A 19,411-nucleotide genomic window follows, 5' to 3' on the forward strand; every position below is an offset into this window, starting at 1 on the left:
TCTAGTGCCTTGGTAGACATGGAGAAAATGTCTTTAATTGCTTGAACTGTGTCCGCATCTTGACAAGTTATAGAATCTAACAACGTTCCTAAAGCTTGCTGCATGTAGCTTAATGAAATAATACCCATACGGGCAGCTATCTGTCCCTGATATGCCAAAGTTTCAATACTTTTGTACGGCTGGGAAATTAAATGTTTACTTTTCCCCCAACCTTTGGTTTTATTTCCGTGTTTTTTTCTTAACATTGGTTCTAAAATGTCATCTAGCCCTGGAACTTGTAGAAATGCTGCCGAGTTTGGATGAACAGGGAAACATTGTCTATATTCATCTCTATAAGCAGACAAGCGTTCAGGATCAGTAATTCTCCATGACTTTTTCAAGATCTCCTCTTGTGTTTTGTCTAAAACTAATCCAGTTTTTTCTTCCTCTGAAGACGAAACATTGCCAAAAATATCAGTTAGAGTTTTTGTATGCTCGTCACTTTTATTGATCAAGTTCTGAAATCTATTGTTGTTGTTGCTGTCCAACTTATGTTGATTGTTATCAAAATCATGGGCAGTAATAGATTCCTCTTGAACTGAGGATTCGTTATCACCCAATAGCTCACGTACTTCTCTGACACTTGGAGCTAATGATATCATATCGTCCATTTCAGGCACACTTAATGTCCCTTCAATTTGGACTTCACTTTCCAAAGGTATAATCCGACGCATTCCAGATGAATCGTCTACATTTGATACCATGGGCTCAGGTCTCCGCGTGGATAAACCACCGGTATCCTGATCCGCTAACGAATTATGAGACACGTTTGTCTCGTGTACATTATGAGAAGCTGTATTCTCTAAAACACTGCTGGACAAAGTTTGAATACTTTCTCTTAAAAAATTCATCATAGTGTCTAACCTTTCGTTGACTCTGTTTTCTAATTGTTCCATTTTCTCGTTAGCTTTGCTGGAGGATTTCCTACCGGACCGCGGTTTTTTTCCTTTGGCCTCCATTACTGACTGTAAATTCTGGAATTCCGAGCCCGAATTTAATTCGTCGTTCGAAATAAAACTGGCTTCTTCCATACTTAAACTAAGAGCATAAGAGAGTATCTATACCAATACCTTATACAAATACAAAGTATTTGTATCACTCCGTGGCTGAGAAATCTCTGCCAAAAAAATATGAACGTTCTGTTGCACGCCGGAAGATGAACTGATTTGGGCAAGCACCTGAGATGTGATCTCGGTCTTATAAGTGTTTGAATCTTATTCTTTTAAACGCTTGCCCGCGAGTTATGAACGTTAATAAGGGGAAGATATCCTAATGTATATTTATGACTGGTAAGTATAACGAACGAAATAAAATAGGTATTCTTTCTACTTCTACCATTCCTTCAATTTACATATAACATAAATACATGCAGATCCCTATGAAGGATTCAGAAAAAAAAATGTACATCTACCTGCATGTTAGTTCTCTTTCTCTGATGGGATAAAATGCCGGGAAAAGGTTAGAGGCAGCGTAATTGTACATACACATCGAGGCAGTGAAGGGATCACAAGTAGAATCTACAAGAATGAAATCCACATTTGATTATTTCAATACGTTACAATAATTCAAGAGAAATACATTCATTTTGATTTTTTATCTTCACTGCTTATGTACATGTATATTTCCATGCTCAAGGTACTTTAAGCATTTTGGTTTTCTCCCAAAGCATATTAATTGTAGCACAGGAAAAACAAAATTTGTGTCCTTGGTTTTTAATAAAACAGTTGAACACCTGATATGTATTTCTTAAATTAAAACACATACTTTGTGGCATTTCAAAATCTGTTGAATTCCTTTCATCATCTTTATATACCATGTTCATGTTATCTGAAAAGAAAGTGAACAAAAATTTAATATTTTTATTTGAAATTAAAAAACATACTTTTGCAACTATTTTATAGTGTCCATATAATTAAAATTGTTGCAAAACATACCAAATAACTTTGTCTAAAGATCTCAAATTCAACAAAATTATTTTTGAAAAACTTTTTTTCACTTAAGATTAATATACCTGAGAATGAAAATTTTACGAGAAGATTGTTTATTCCATGAAAAAAAAAATCTCACAAATAAAGAGTAACTGACACTTAATCTTCCTTACCTACAATAGAGCACCTGAAATGCACTTGCTTCTTAACAGTATGACTGATGGACTCCAAGGCATTCCTCCAAGGTAGAGAAACAGCTGAGACATTGGCCAAAATACACTCTGACATGTTTGTGAAAATCTCACAAAGATTTCCCTCTGTGGCAGAATTGTCGAACAAATACTTTTCAAACACGGCATTGCCTGCTATGCATTTCATGTCTTGGGAGAAGTTGCTCGGCATTGTGGGAAGGTTATCAGGGACCAGGTTACAAGGTCCTTTAATGGCTTCCTCCAAGCTGTCCTGATTCATTTTGATGGAGGAGGAGTAGGAATACACCATGTATTTGTCACAGCCCTTCATCATAAGAGTAATGCAGGCCCTGATGGAGTCCTGGTTCCTACAAGGTATGTAAATACAATTGTAGCACTTTGTTTTGGAAGAACACTGGCATTCTACTGATGTAAGCAAGAATTTGTTTAAAGATTACCATCATGTATCTGAAACATCAAAATGCACCAAAAAACATGCAGGCTATGTAATTATGATCCTAAAATATGATTCATATTGTAATCAAATGAGAGATTTCTTTTCAAATTTAGTAAATAAAGAATCTTAATTTGATATTAAATTTGTGCCATCCCCTCAATCAAAATCTATAAGTACCTGCAAATTTCTGCTGGATCCGAACTGCTAAAACACATTTCTACATCCCCGACACATGGCACCATTGCTGGCTTTATCTCACATGTCTTTGTGCTGTTGTCCCGAGCTCTTGTCTCCATCTCAGAAAACATGGCCCTGCATGTCGTTTGTAATGCGGTTTTGAGGGTTTGGATAGGATCTGTTACAAGTCTTTTTGTGGTTGGTTCATCACAACTTCTAGAACTGGCTTGAGCACACATTACTGCCTGCTGTCCCATGCTAAATGATAAGGAAACACATTCTTTTCCATAAAATTGAAATACTGCTTAGCTTGTTGCAACCCTGACACGCACACACAAATTTTTCATAGAATCCCAAATTCTCTTATTCTCTATTATAGTTTCTTGATGTTTTTTGAAATACCTGCAGAGAGCTTTTGTGTTATTGGTTGAAATGTAGTAATCCTTTGCATTGTTGTACCAATCCCAGCAATTTTGTATGGCTGTCTGATCACATGTCTCTGGTATAAATCGACCAATCAAAGCCTTGGTTACATTACATGCTTCTTCAGTGTTTACTTCACATGCTGATCCTGCTAGGCTAAGAATAGGTTCCATGGCTTCTTTTACTAGCGCCTTCTCAGATGCTGAACAGTTCATAGTGTTGTTGTAAACACAATGCATACCCATGCTTATGGCACTGTAATATACAATTTATTTATTAAGCATTACTGCACTGCACTTGTGTTATCTTTGAGAGGGGGAGGGAAAAAAAATCTGAAGAGTAATAATTGCATTTGAAATACAGTAAACCAACTATTATTCGCGTCATCTTTTATTTGCAATTCTTCAGTTTGAAATCAATCCGCGACGATTAATTTTCACGAATAAGGAAACATTTTCTACAAAAACAAAGCAAAAATAAATAAATGGGTAGCGGCGATTAATACGCGCAACTTAAAGTAGATCACGATTCTCGCAAATAATTCTCATACACAAATAAAAGTTGGTTTACAGTTACTAAAATACTTGTAAAATTCTAGTCATAAAGTAAATCATCAAATGGAGGGGGGGGGGGGGGATGTTAAAATATTGCAGTATATTTTCCACTGGTAATACTTTTGTTAGGGTTAATGACTTGCCATACATTTGATAACTTACCCACAGTGAGTTTCTGTGTGGAAGGCTGAAGCCGAGGACAGATATTTTCCCATCATACCCAGACACCAGACACTGGCGTTGACATTACAGGTATTGTTGTTTGTCTTTGGCCTCTCCATCATCTCCATGGGACAGACCTGCTGGTGAAGCATCATCACTACCTTCATTGCGTCCATAGCTGTCCGTTTCCTGGCTTCTGTCGCATTGGCAAAGTGGTCATGCACACACTTTTTAGTATGTTCAACAGATCTACAAAAAAATACTTTGATAATTAAATATTTGCTTCTGCATTTTGGTTTGCTTGGGTTTTATTATAATATTTTTTTGGTTGCTTGTTCATTTTTTTGGTTTTGTTTCTTTGTTTTTAACAAAATTGACAAATTACTTAATCCAACTTCTTTACATTTACCTGTATATTTTTTGTTTTACATCATTAACAAAAATAAAATTGTACCTGCAGAGAACTTCCCTTTGGGGAATAGGTAAAGAGAAAAACTCTAAAAGCCGCAGCATGTAAACAGTCAAACATGACCCAGCCATTTCATAATTCATCATCTCCATTTCTGAAATATTGAGCACATTAACAATAGATTCTATAGTTAGGTTAACATTCAGATAAAATGAAGATTTCTACAGGAGAATTTTGTTTACCTGGCACACTTTTGGATTCCATGTATAGCTCCTCCATTCTTGTTTTTATCCTAGTCTCATTCAGTACTTTACCAAAACCATCTACAAGACAGAGAATTTTACTTTCAAATTATTTTCAGAACAACTCTTGTTCATTTTTATCTATTAATATCTTTTCTGTATATTCAGCATTTGATGAATTAAGAGTATGAAACCAAAGAAAAACGTAAGACCAACACCTTTAGGTCGAAAGTACACGTTTATGTGTGGATATCTAAAACATTATTCAATAGGGTCTGTCTCTAAAGTTGTAAACTTGAAAACGTAAAACAGATGACCAACACTTCACAACAATGCAGCATCAGAACCTCTAGTCAAAACAAGTCAACAAAATTAATTCTTCTGCTGCATTTTCATGTGTTGATGATCTGTTTTATGTCTTTAACAACTACTTCCCTTTATCAGGAAATTCCTTATTTTAAAAGATATGCACATTTCAGAAGTTAACACCTACTTTTCTGACACATCCATGAAATCATGGCAGCCCTAGAGTAGAGCTTGGCTTTGCTGTATGTAGAAAAGGCAGGTAAATCATCCATCTCATCACACTGATCAGCCATGTGCATGTGGAAGCCACAGAAATCCTGTGTAAAATTGGTGGAGTGGGTCAGAACAAAGTTGAATCCGTCCAGGTATTTGACGCTGCACTCTGGGAGAGCCTGTAGCATCCGGTCGGCCACAACGTCCATGCAGTAAGGCTTGAGCCAGTCCAGGTATCTCTTTAATGCATAAGCCACAGGCTGGGCAGATTCCAACATTCCACATCCATTGATGTTTCCTGTTACACAGCTAAGTGTCTTGTTGATGAAACTGAAATGAATTTATTTCAAGTTCAGAAGTTATCAATAAAATCCTGAATTGCATATTAATTGGTCATCTGGACATATAGACCATTCTTATCAAAACTCTAGCATTTACCTTTCATTTTCAATTAAAAATATATACAGTCACATACAATTAAAAAAGAATTACCCTAAAGGCACAAAATACAAGGACTTTACAAAAATTTATTTTTTACTGATTTCTGAATTTGATATACAGGTGACTCTCGATCTCTCGAAGTTCAAGGGACCGCAAGAAAAGTTCGAGAGATAGAAAGTAAATAAAATCCGGAATTTTCAGTTCCGATCATCGAAGTTATATTTTTATAGATACCGGAAAGATATGTAAATAAAGTCATTGCACGTTTTCTATCATATTTTACAGGTAATATTTACTTGATGTCAACAACAATGATCGTATTTCGACTAAATAAAACGAATTCCTAAAGTTTCAATACTTATTTGTTCTTATTTAATGATTACATGAAATCCGAATAGCAATTGTCGGTTTGACTATTCCGCGGCTTGATAGGGTCCTTCACCTACAGACTGCAGCTGTTCAAAAGATTTTTCTGAATCGGTATTTAGTCCTTGAGAAAGGAATTTCTTGTGCAATATTTGCCATACTGGGATTATGTAGACTCTAATAAAAGTTCATAGCCTATGGGAACTTATAGATTCGACTATAAATTATTTTCTAAAAATCATCTCGTTTTCAAGTCAAAATAAGTTGTGAATTTAAAAACATTTTATAATATACCAACAATAATTAATTAATTATATCAACACATGGACTACCAACTAGTGAAGTGTCATCTATGTAAACACCCAATTAACACCTCAAACCAAGCCCCAGCCGTTCAGTGTTTTCCAGGTAAGTTCAGGCTGCATCAATTTTACGCTTCATTGGCTTGTACATACACATGCAATCAAAACTTCGAGAGATAGGGAGTAAAATTCAATGAAATATGTGTACCCTAAAGGCACAGAGAACTTCGAGAGATAAAAGTTCGAGAGATCAGGAGTAATTTTGCTTAGTTATATAGAGGAAAAAAACGGGACCAGAGGTTCACTTCAAGAGATCGAGAACTTCGAGAGATCGGAGTTCGAGCCATCGAGAGTCACCTGTATGTATAACCATTCATCTATAGAGTGATGTACATCTGTAATTCTTTAATATATCTCATTCCCTTATACCCCCCCCACCACCACTACCATTTTAGCTGACATACCTGCAAGTCTGGCCAGAGGCGATGTCACTCTCAGTTGGAATGCTGAAGCAGCTGAGAGCCTGTTGAATGTTACATTTCCTGGGGTAGCATGCCCCTCTCATCTCCAGTAAGGTTTTGACTGGGCAGTGATCGGCAGCAGTGGAGAAAATCTCCCTCACTTTGGGACTGATTCTCTCTATGGTCACTTCAGAGGAATTCTTGCATCCATTTGTCATGTACTGCACACATCTTGTCATCTTCTCAATGCCACTGTATAAATAATAGAATGAAATTCTTTCAACAGAATATGACACACCAAGCAGTGTTTAAAGGCTAATTAAGATATCAGCAATAACACATTTTTTGAATTCCAAATGGACATGGCTCAGAAATTCAATACCGTTCTTTTTAAGCTCATTCCCAGATTTTGAAGATGTTTTGGCAATGAATCAATTAATTCATGTCATAATTCCTCAACTCTAATTTTGAATAAATCTTTTACATTACAAAAGAATTTTTTTAAGATCACTAATAGTTCACAACACAACATACCGACAAACAGGCTCCCATCCAAACATTTCCACATCACCCAGCAGCATATCCAGCTGAGACTGGGCGACGCAGACTTGGGCACGATCCAGGTCACACATGGTCGATTCTGTAAACATGCAGGGTCGATTGGGGTCATTCATTAGGGTGCGGTTCATCAGATCGGCCCACATTTTCTCGTCGGCACACAGTTCTCCCATCATCCTCATGCTGGTGTCCATCAGATGCATTACCGAGTCTGGCGAGACCTCGTCTGACTTCATTGTCATCAGCTTCTTCATGGCTATCTCAAATAACCTAAAGATAAGAGACAAGAAATTACATTATTTGCTTCTGTATAACTTAATATCATAATATGAATTCAACATAAAATAACATATTTAACTTGGTTGCAATAATGAAATACACAAAGTCACTCGATATTATATGAGAATGATGTTCATAGAACGAAATAATTCCTTTCTGCATGCTTTACATTGAATGTACAGATCTTGATCTATAACTATTTAAATGAAATCTGAACTCAATAGTTCTGTACTCACGGGCAAACAGTTTCTTTTGTTGCAAAAGGACTGTTAACAATAGCTCCGAGTGTGGTCACCTCATCCAGCATTGGGACCTTGGGCATGTCAATGTGAGGATACTTCCCCTTCATACAGACAGCCTCCCTGGCCTTGTACATTACGTGAATTCCTCCACTGACCATTGTGTAAACCTCTTGTGGGCAGTCCTTCAGGTCAGACATGGTCATTGTTAATGTCACATCCATAATGCTGAAAGAAAGTTCAAGTCTTGTTCATCTAAATTGGAAAACATGGGGGACACAAACTGTTAAATGAAGCCAGTTTATTTTTGATTCATACACAGTAATTGAAATAATTTGTATAACTTTTTTTTTACTTTGTAACAAGTTGTAAACCATTATACAAGTAATCATTCAACATGCAAATTCAAAATAAACACAATCTACAGAGAACTTCGTAGTTGTTGTCTCTATATGTTAGTGTCTCGAAGTACAAACCTGCATGCCAAGGGGGATCCCTGCATCTGGACAAGAGGAGAATCCACAGCATTCTGGAATGCCATCATGTTTTCCATTGCTCTCTCAAAGTTACAGCCCTTAGATTTCTTACATGCTGCCTCTTGTGTGATCTGAAGCTGGGCTGCCATCATACTAACAAAGTTTCTGATCTTCTCATGACGACACTTTGGCATTGTGGATACAAGACAAGATAAACTTGTTCCTGTTTGCCTATCAAATAAAAGACATCAGAATCTTCTTATCAGATTTACAAGAACAAACTTTAAAGAAAAGAAATGTAAAAATACAAAATATCAAACAAATAACAAGATATTTTAGGAATGATATAGTCCAATTTACATACTTATGAATAAAACATTGAAATTTTAATAAAGGCCAGTTTTACCAGCACAGTCCATCGGTGAATGAGAATGGGGATGTTTTACGAGAAGAACCAACAGCTGTATAGAAGAAGCCAGAGATACACATCCCCACCAAGTCCAGATTACAACCCATCTTGTCTTCCCTAGACACCGACCAGGCATCTTGTCTAGCTCTCTCTTGGTTCTCTCCATTTTCTTCATTATGTTCTGTAAAAGATTTTCTAACTTGTCAATCACTCCTAAAGTAAAAGCCTAAAGACATTTAAAATTCTAACGTGTTATAAAACCAAATTTTCATTCTTTTTTTCCATAATTTTCTGAAGTCAACCTTTTTCTTCCTCTTCGTAATAATTTCCATTTTTCAATGCAACATAGACCTATCTTGCATAATCATATCAAAGTGGACAAACAACCAAGCAAATGTAATCGGGTCATGTTTAATAAATGCTACTCAAAAGTAATCATATAACATTTGAACAAGTTAAACTAACAACAATTTACTCAGAATATGCTCGTGATTAAATGATTCACGTGTGTCTAAATATAAAAGTTTCAGAAAGCATCAAAGTGCTATACACACAACATTTAAAGCATTTCTACAATTATACATTGAACTGTTTTGAGGGGCTTAAAAGCAGTCTGAAGGGTATTTAAATATCTGGAAATAAAATAACATGACTACCTAAAATCTACAGAACTCCTTTTGAAACACTAGACAAAGGAAAAGTTTGGATTCAATGTTCATGATGATCTAAATGCTCAATATCTAGAACATTATCTAGAACATAAGATTTTCATACAAACAAACACATGTCCAGGGAAATTAAAGCTGATAATTGTAAATCAAGTTTAGTGTGTAAATTTTCATGGGACATACTTAAATGAGATTTTGGTACAATCCTAAGTGTACTTACAGAATTTAATACCATGATTAAAACATAGGTAATGAAAGATTTTGAAGCTCACCTCTACGAATGTTATCAGTGTAAGTAAGGCAAATCTCACATCATATTTTCTTAATACATATATTTATATAGTATTTATCCCAACAACAATATTCTTGAAAGTTGTGTTTAACTCCTTACATGGCATATACACATTTCTACACGTGTAGCGTGAAAAACAGGTATAGTGTAAACTAGGGCTGGGCAATAATATCGATATTTCAATATATTGCAATACAATGACAAAAAATATCGTATCGCAATACAATTTTGTAATATCGATATATTGGCAATATGCTTAGATTAAGGAATTTTGTCATTAAATATAAAAATGGACTTGTGAATGTTAGTTATTAAGCCAAACATTAAGACAGAAGTTGTTTTGTGGGAGCATTTCAGAGCATAACTTAAAGAAATCAACAAGATTTTTTTCCTTGTAGGTTATTTATCTTGGTTATTTACATTCTGCGTGTAAATGAAAGTAAATATAGTGAAAAAATGCCATTTTTATTACGTTGAAAATATTGCAATACATATCGCAATACAGTTCAAAATACCGCAATATATCGCAATACGAAATCTCCGGCCAATACCCAGCCCTAGTGTAAACAAATATTCATAACTTTGTTAATACAGCAGATATCAAGGACTTCAAGTTCATTGGGATTGATCTGTTCCCAAAACTTTAACCTGGTCTCTTGTATGGAAAATATAGGTCAGATCCAGCATCCGAAGCAAGTCTGATAGTGTCTATCCCTAGATGTATCATCCATGCAAGTTTGGCTAAGGTAGGGCTTATACTTACTTGGAAATGAAAATATAGGTAAGATCCAGCATCCGAAGCAAGTCTGGTAATGTCCATCCTTAGATGCATCATCCATGCAAGCTTGGTTCAGGTACGGCTTATAGTTACTTGGGAATGAAAATGAAGGTCAGATCCAGCATCTGAAGCAAGACTTGTAGTGTCCATCCCTAGATGCATAATCCATGCAAGTTTGGTTCAGGTAGGGCTTATAGTTACTTGGGAATGAAAATATAGGTCAGATCCAGCATCCGAAACAAGTCTGGTAGTGTCCATCCTTAGATGCATCATCCATGCAAGCTTGGTTCAGGTAGGGCTTATAGTTACTTGGGAATGAAAATGTAGGTCAGATCCAGCATCCAAAGCAAGTCTGGTAGTGTCCATCCCTAGATGCATCATCCATGCAAGTTTGGTTCGGGTAGGTCTTATAGTTACTTGAGAAAGAAAATGTAGGTCAGATCCAGCATCCAAAGCAGGTCTGGTAGTGTCCATCCCTAGGGGCATCATCCATGCAAGTTTGGTCCGGGTAGGGTTTATAGTTCCTTGGGAATGGACATGCTCCAAAAACTTTGACCTGGTCACTCATCTGGAAAATGTAGGTCAGATCCAGCATCTGAAGCAAGTCTTGTAGTGTCCATCCCTGGATGCATCATCCATGCAAGTTTGGTTCAGGTAGGGCTTATAGTTACTTGGGAATGGACCTGCTCCAAAAACTTTAACCTGGTCACTAATCTGGAAAATGTAGGTCAGATCCAGCATCTGAAGCAAATCTGGTAGTGTACATCCCTAGATGCATCATCCATGCAAGTTTGGTTCAGGTAGGGGTTATAGTTCCTTGGGAATGGACCTGCTCCAAAAACTTCAACCTGATCACTCATCTAAAAAATGTAGGTCAGAACCAGCATTTGAATCAAGTCTGGTAGTGTACATCCCTGGATGCATCATCTATGCAAGTTTGGTTCAGGTAGGGGTTATAGTTCCTTGGGAATGGACCTGCTCCAAAATCTTTAACCTGGGAGGCCGACGCTAACGCCGATGCCAACGCCAGGGGGTATAGCATAAGCTCATATCGACTTCGTCGAGGTGAGCTAAAAAGACCTTTCCATATAGATAAAAGCACTAAATTGACTAATAATTCAAGTTTGCATTGAACAGTCCCTAATCTGATTATGATATGTATACATGTCTAGTATCAATACACATGATACATTTAATAGGTCTTTATACCCCCAATTAAAAAGCAGGAGGGTATGTAGTAATCAGTATGTCCGTCCTTCCGTCTGTCTGTTACACTTTGAGGTAACAATCTCTTATCCCCAACTCCTCTCATACCACTGAATGAAATTTGATGAAATTTTCAAAGAATCTTTATTACATATTGTCATTGTGCACCTCCTATTTTAGATTTTGATCTGACACATATTTTGGGTTTCCCATAGCAAAACATGGATACTAAGCAGCCTTTTTATACATATACGAGGTGGCGGGAATGGGGGGGGGTATCATTTAGTGAGCTCATTGCTCACAGTTCCTCTAGTTTTAACTTAATTTTAGCCTGGTCAATGCCTCCTGACCTCTGACACACAAAATTCTGGAACTGTCCATTTTATATACATGAGACCCAGAGAATAAACTCAACGATCAGGAGAAAGATCAAATCTTAGAGTAAAAAAAAAAAATCTACACATGATTGATAACTGATGGAAATAAAACTTCAGTCATGCGACATAATTAAACTCCTATTTTTAACTTTCAAAAATCAATAAGAAGTACACTGATTTACTAGAATTTTTCCAGTAAGTAAAATTTCCAGCCAGTAAAATGAGACACAAAGAAGTCCCTTGCTGTCTGTATGATCTTTATACTATAATGGCTTAATTGATCAATTCTGAATATATATCATGTAGAAAATATATTATTTACAATTGTTCTTCTATTTTATCCTCTTACAGTGATTAATCTAGGTTTGGAGGGAAACTACCCTTTCTTGAGATATACTGGGAAAATCAGCTGGGGGTCACTCCAGACCCCAATCTTGCAGGGCAAGCAGAATTTGGGGGGGGGGAACTGAATTTCATCATTTTCATAACTATTTAGAGTGCATAAAATTGCAAAGAAAAGCCATATTTCACTTCTTCTGAAAACTTTTACTTTAAATTTCTTCTTTTTATGAAGGAAAAAAAATATTATTTTGAACATTTTATCATTGTCAGGGGAATTTTTTACTCACCAATTTTACCAAAATTTTTAGGAAATAAAAATTAGAAATACCGGGTATGTCATACCTAATTCACTGTGCGTATTTAATTTTTAATATTTACTTATTTTTTTATCTTAAAATTGCTAGGTACCTGAACTCCTGTGCCGAGGATACTGACATTTTGCACTTCCAAATTAAACAACTTCATACAAAACTTGTGAAAAGTGTTACAAAGAAAATTTCAATAAATCGTGACTGAGGGTTGTCACTACTTATTGTGTGTCGATACAATTAGGCCACTTGGCTGTGTAGAGGGTCAAATCACACATTAACTCTGTATTCTACAATACAGGTCTGTAATCACAGTAATACAATCTGGCTTATGACACAGGGAAAAAATCATGACAATTTACGGGATGCACTCTGTCAGAAACAAGACTCGATATTAACCTCAGTTAAAATGTGAAATACCTGGGAAGGTAGAACAGCTGACAAAACTTCAAAGTATCTCTGCCCTAACAACTTAATTTGTTTCAGTTGATGATTTTATAATACATGTACATCTGTACATAAAAATTTTCACTTAGCCTTATAGAACACAATCGGAAATATTAAAATAAGTGAATACATAAAACAATGGGAAAACACAAAGTTTATTTTCAGTGGAACTCATTCAGTATTTTTCAAAACCATTTCTGAGCAGATCTGCTCCAATTTGATAACTTACAACTAAGCTCATATGGGACATCATTCTACATGTAACTGTGGTGAACCGATTAAGGCCTGTTCTGAGGAGATAGTAAGTTATAGATTATTCTATGTGGTCACAACCCTGACCAAAAATCAACAACCACTTGAACAGGATAGAGATTTTCCTTTGTAAACTAGTGTAAAAATCTGTCTACAGTTGATTCTCGTGTAAAAAAAAATTTAAAAAGTCAAACTCTGAGAATAAGTCCCTTTGAAATCATTGCTGGGACATTCGACCCTACTTCAACTTTCACGAATTTTAATTTCAAATCCAAAAAATGATCTTTATTACTTTTTAACGATTAACATCAATCTTATCAGAAAAGATAGTACATGTGACCCGATGTAGTCTATGATAGAGCCATTTAAGTGGTGTTAAATTTCTTCTTTGCACCAGGCAGAGATTTAGCCCGTTCTGTTTTCGAAACCATTTTTACAACTTGCTTCTATAAAACAATATTCATTTAAAGAAAACCTCAGCACATTCTTATTTATATGGACACATTATCTTGTCTTCTAAAGCACTATTGAGAAATGATTGCTACCTGATCAGCCTCATCTGCTGCTCATGACAAAAACTCACGCGGGCATCCTTCAAACTAATCACGTGACTTGTTCTAATCATTATTAATTACTTCGAACTAAATTGTTTCGAAATAACATTGAGTCCAGTGGATCTTTTAAACTTTTAGATAAATTTGCAATTTTACTCAAAAAACAAGCAGAAAAATGCTAAATGATAACTCAAGATGGCAACCCCTTAGAAAGTACACTGCATAAATAAAAGATTTACCATCTTTATCCATTTCATCATTGCAAACTGTTTCTGCAATGGAGGTCAGAAGAGGGACGTACGGATCCAAGATTTTCTCCATCCCTTGACGCTCAGGACAGGAGGTCATGACTCCTTCAATGCACATTTTGGTTCTCCAGGCCATTCTGAACAGAAAATGTACAGGATTAATTTACTGATGTCTTGTTTATTTGGATGAGACTCCAGTTAAAGTTTGCATTTATTTTGAAATTTATAATCTTTGTTTTCGTCAGTAAAATTTTTTGAAAAATTTTATTGCATGAAAATTATTATCATTTTAATTTTACGGAAAGTCGAAAGTCATCGAAATTTATTTTCATATTGTTTTAAAACAACAAAAATAATACATATATATTGAAAATCGTATACATATATATATTTATACATGTATTGCATTTTTGTTTAGAGAGAGAGGGGGAGGGGGTAGATAGAGAGGATTTTGTTAAAATGAAGCTTACTCGCAGGATCTTTTTTTCTCCTCCGAGTCACTAGAAATCATGGCTGTTAGGGTACCATTAGACAATCCTAAAAGACACATCTTGGCAAGTTCCATATTGCACCCTTCCCCTAAAAAAATCCAAGAAAATATATATTATGTAACCTGTGCGTAATACTTTTATTAGAAGCAACATGGAATTGTTCATACTAACAAATTTTCAGTGCATCAATAAAATGAATTAAAGAAATTAATTCTCTTTACATAAATAATATACCCCGAGAGAGTTATACTTTACAATCTTTCGTATAAAGAATAGTAAAATGCTACAGTAGTTGATGTCAAGAAAGGAGAGATCAAGAGAAAGCATGGGTGGTGGAGTGTGAATATGACACACGCGTTTCTTTCTTTTTTTTTCTCACTCTCTCTCTCTTTTGAGAGGAGGGAATTGTTCACGTTATTCCAATTGTCCTTTCTGACATAATTTATTTTATTAAATAAACTCTGCAATATGACTATTTTATGACTATTGCATAGTTTATTTGATAAAATAAATTATGTCAGAAAGGACACAATGAAGGGGATAACCCGGGAGAAGCACGCATAAAAATTCTTACGTTTGGAAAAAAATTATTTAAAAAAAGAACGAAGGGGGGGGGGGTGAAATTATACATATGCATAATTACAATTTGCTATGTTATTATAACTAATATTTTATAAATTACATTAAAAAAGTGAAGTTGAAAAGTTAGATCACGTTTTCGCCAATGCAGATCATGACTTATACAACCAGTTTTCCTTTTTGACCTACTATATACATATTTGGACTTCATTCTTCTTTCACAAGTTTCACTTCAAATAAATATCTAAACAAACAGTGTCCTAATGAATATATTTACTCCCAAGAGGGTAATGGTGGACCGAATTCTCACCCTCCAGGAAAGTCAATATATTTTGGACGTGGTGTCGTTGAAGTCGAATGTGTACTTTGAAGATTAATTCAAGACCTTGTCAAATTTAAATTTGGTTTATGTTTTAAAAGGTTCTATATAAGACGTCTGTGCATTATAGAAGGAACGTTTCTGAACCACAATGAAACTCTATTATTTCTAAAACTTACGATTAAATATTGTAAATAGAAATCCTGATATACACCTGTATGTTCTAGCTCTTTCCTCTTTCCAGCTTACAATCTCTCTCTCTCTCTCTCTCTCTCTCTCTCTCTCTCTCTCTCTCTCTCTCTCTCTCTCTCTCTCTGTATATATATGCACATTCAAAAAAAAATAATAATAATAAAAAAAAAAAAAAATAAAAAAAAAAAACTACATAGGGCTTTTCGATGTTTAACGAATAACAGTGCAGTGTACCAACAAGAGTAAAAAATGGACGTGTTACTCAAGGCATCTTATGTCCAAAATCTTGGTGCATATCTCGTCCAATGTGGTATTTCGAAATTCTTTACTCTCAGATGTGAATCAAGCTCGATCATAACTATACCGCCCACAATATTGCTTTTCTTATCGTTACAATTTTTCAACCTTGAAAAATCGACTTTATTTTGAAATGTCATTGATAAAATGAGTGAATCATTTTTTAAACCTAGATTTCAAATCTCTTTGAAATTTCACCCATCATCCTAAAGAATTGAATGGGAACACCCACAACCTTCATCTTAATCTTTATTCATTTTATTTGCACTTATTAAAACAAAAATAACCTGTTTTCAGCGCCAATCAAGAAAACAATCACGAGCATAATATAAATTATAGGTGGATCCTGCAGAAAAATGGACATTTGGGAGGGGAGAGGTGTGCGTATTCAAGGTTTTTAGCGTTATTTCATGTAAATTTAGATACATGTTTATGGACCCTGGAAACCCTTTAATAATTTGCAGGAATAGATTATGGAGTTGAATGATTTTTATATAAAAGTGTCGAAATTCTCCATCCCTCCCGTTTTCCTTGAATGATTTGACCAAATTTGAATATACAGAAACATTATACAATTATTGCTGTTTTTTGAGGTCAATACAATGATTTAGCCATCTAAGGAGTACAATATTCACCGAGCCCGAAGGGCGAGGTGAATATTGTACTTCAAAGATGGCTAAATCATTGTACTGACCGAAAAAAACAGCAATAATTGTTTTATTATATGATTCAATGATAAAATGATACAGCTCATTACTTGTTTGCATTTTATTAAGTCCTAGCCAAATACAAGAGAGAAGCAGAATTAAAATGTGAATAAACCTTACCAGTCGTATCAATTTGAAAAGTTTTTTTTATCAATGAAAAAAATTATGTCAGCTCTATAGTCTTTTTTATAGGATAGATTTTGAAAGGAAGGAGTATTATCAGGGAAAACTGACTGCCAAAAAGTAAAAAAAAATTGTTGTTCAGTAAAAGTGTTGGAGGGGGTCCCTGCATCCCCTCTTACCACCCTCACCCTAAAATATATATTCGCTTATGTTTTGTTCACATGAAAAAAAAATCATAGTCGTTTAAATAGCTTTACAAAATAATTTGTATCAATTTGGAATTTCTCAATCTATTTTTAGATCAATGTAGAGAAAATAAATCCTTGTATTGACCTGGAACGTCACGTGCAGGTCAATACAACGTAGTATTTTTCTAACATAGTTGGATCTCAGCCAATCAGAGAGATGGAAATTATTCAATCATATAAATAATAATTAATACCCCCCAAAGAATATTAATCCCGGAGATTTACGCCGATTTTGCAATGTATATTTATTATGCTATGTAATTAGATCAAATATTTCAAATCTGAAAGATGCAGATTAATTTTCAAAACCGAACAGAACTTGAACATTAATCGTAATGTCTGTGTTATATAAACAGACTATACCAGTGTCCAGTGCGCTAAGTGAGGGCTGGGGATAAATTTTCTACCACGTGCAAATTTCATTCTAAATTTGATTTCAAACAAATTGACACTCAGTCGACCATAAAAAATGCATTAGAATGTATCAAACAACTTTCCCAGGATTCTAGTGGATTCAGTCATCCGTTATCCTTTATAATCAATTTAGCATTTACCTTTAGCCCCAAGGACTTAATTCTTTTATGTCAATAAAATTTTCAATAGAGTCCACCGTTCGGGTTAAAATGTAAATAAAGAAAGAAGAAGGAAAGAAAGAAAGAAAATAAACCACGAATTTGTTGCAGAGATTGAGGAAAACAATAATACACTGTATATTTTCCCTTTATATAAGAAAATCATAGTTGCATCAATTATAAAGTCCCGTACAAAAGAATTTAACAGGTTTTCATGTTTTTCGTAATTGCATGGAATGAGGATAATCTAGATTTCTTCATTGTATGTTTCTGTTGCATTGGTGTTGCAATGTACAATATATAATGTAACATGTAAAAGTTTTCACGATTTTATGGAAGGAGAGAAAGCATAAAATACAAGCAATCACTTGTTCTTATTAATGAAGTACATTTTAATTTAAACTCAAAGCAGCTACATTTTACGGAAACCACACCATGTATTCCACACCCCCTTCATTTCCTGCAAACATGTAATCCGTTTGTATCCTCTGTTTTACATGAAGAAAATTTATAAATAAAAAAATATATATACTTATAATTTAAATTTTTAGAATAAAAAATAAAGTAAATCTTTTTTAATAGCATAATGTAAAAATATTTTATTGAAAGAAATATTGAGTCCTATGAACACACACACACACACACTCTCACACACACACACACACACAGAGAGAGAGAGAGAGAGAGAGAGAGAGAGAGAGAGAGAGAGAGAGAGAGAGTCCTTTTGATATTAAAATACTTCAATTAACAATGCACATTAAAATGTGCCATCAACAACACTGAAAAAAATAACTACTGAAAGTCACTAAGAAGACTAGTAAATTTACTGTCCATACAATCACTACCTCAGAAGTAGTTTTTCTAGGTAATGTATCTGATACTAGGCACATTAGTTAAACCAACTAGGTATTTCTATCAGTGAATGGATAACAAAATAAAAACTCGTATAGTAAAAACATGTCAGCATTAACTTGATAGCACTACTACACAACAAAAAAAATCATGTATAAAGTTAATATTGCAAAATGGCCACAAAAATTATGCAAGTCCTATATTAACCCTTTTCAGAATACCCTTAACATTATAGACTCGTCTTTGAGAACATGAATGTGGTGTTTGTTTCATCTAATCAATATTACCTGAATGGTTGGCTTCTTTAATGTAATATTCAAAATAATCCGTGAATTTGTCCTCATTTTCGGGTGACCTTGCATCCTCATCTTTTTCTGCTGCTGAGGCCCAAGACACAAGGAGAACACAGCACAGAGCCCCGGCGAGGGGGGACACCGACATTTTGAACATTCAGTCCCTCCCCGAATCACGCTATACACTGATGTCCACAGTAGCGCTGTTCATGCAGTGAACCCTCCTCTAAGCGTTCCACCGAGGGAGTGATGTAGGGGAACTAAAGCAGCTCACTATTTATAAGGTCTTGACCAAATTTAAAGGGAAATTAAAGTACCGGTATGTATTTATATTTGAACGAGCCAACGCCTTTTAAATGCCTTTTTTCATGGTTCTTCAAGACTGGTTAGTATATTTTTGAATTTTGAAATTCACGATTGCTGGATATTTGTTTAGAAAGACATGGCTCATTGAGATTACACTGTAAATATTGGCTGTGCGGTTAATGCTAACCGCGACTATTTAAAAACTTCATTAAGACATCATGATGGTTAAATAGATCGCACTCGGAATTGTTCCACAAATGACACTATATTTTTTTCCTGCTGAATCTAATAACGCGAACGAATAAACAATTAAATTTATTTCACACAA

General features: G+C 35.0%; 2 protein-coding genes across 2 annotated transcripts in view; both read right to left on the reverse strand.

Moving 5' to 3' along the window:
• Window positions 1-1,077, reverse strand: part of LOC134278558 (uncharacterized) — a 4,402-nt gene extending 3,325 nt beyond the window's left edge. The window contains exon 1 of the mRNA XM_062760864.1: window positions 1-1,077. This exon is cut by the window's left edge and continues 464 nt beyond it. Coding sequence (XP_062616848.1) covers window positions 1-1,070 — 1,070 coding nt within the window. The 5' untranslated portion in view covers window positions 1,071-1,077.
• LOC134278569 (uncharacterized) overlaps window positions 1-19,084 on the reverse strand; it is a 71,111-nt gene extending 52,027 nt beyond the window's left edge. Inside the window, exons 1-17 of the mRNA XM_062760879.1 lie at window positions 18,772-19,084; window positions 14,575-14,683; window positions 14,096-14,241; window positions 8,630-8,813; window positions 8,224-8,454; window positions 7,745-7,975; window positions 7,206-7,499; window positions 6,675-6,923; window positions 5,076-5,431; window positions 4,583-4,663; window positions 4,386-4,494; window positions 3,932-4,180; window positions 3,195-3,470; window positions 2,793-3,050; window positions 2,141-2,526; window positions 1,804-1,866; window positions 1,451-1,556 (exon numbers count right to left, since the gene is read on the reverse strand). Coding sequence (XP_062616863.1) covers window positions 1,451-1,556; window positions 1,804-1,866; window positions 2,141-2,526; window positions 2,793-3,050; window positions 3,195-3,470; window positions 3,932-4,180; window positions 4,386-4,494; window positions 4,583-4,663; window positions 5,076-5,431; window positions 6,675-6,923; window positions 7,206-7,499; window positions 7,745-7,975; window positions 8,224-8,454; window positions 8,630-8,813; window positions 14,096-14,241; window positions 14,575-14,683; window positions 18,772-18,934 — 3,491 coding nt within the window. The 5' untranslated portion in view covers window positions 18,935-19,084. The remainder of the gene's footprint in view (window positions 1-1,450; window positions 1,557-1,803; window positions 1,867-2,140; window positions 2,527-2,792; window positions 3,051-3,194; window positions 3,471-3,931; window positions 4,181-4,385; window positions 4,495-4,582; window positions 4,664-5,075; window positions 5,432-6,674; window positions 6,924-7,205; window positions 7,500-7,744; window positions 7,976-8,223; window positions 8,455-8,629; window positions 8,814-14,095; window positions 14,242-14,574; window positions 14,684-18,771) is intronic.
• Between the last annotated feature and the right edge of the window lie 327 nt (window positions 19,085-19,411).

This window comes from Saccostrea cucullata, unplaced genomic scaffold, assembly GCF_032062105.1.
Source record: "Saccostrea cucullata isolate Sc308-1 unplaced genomic scaffold, CSIRO_AGI_Scuc_v1 ctg310, whole genome shotgun sequence".
Lineage (NCBI taxonomy): Eukaryota > Metazoa > Mollusca > Bivalvia > Ostreida > Ostreidae > Saccostrea > Saccostrea cuccullata.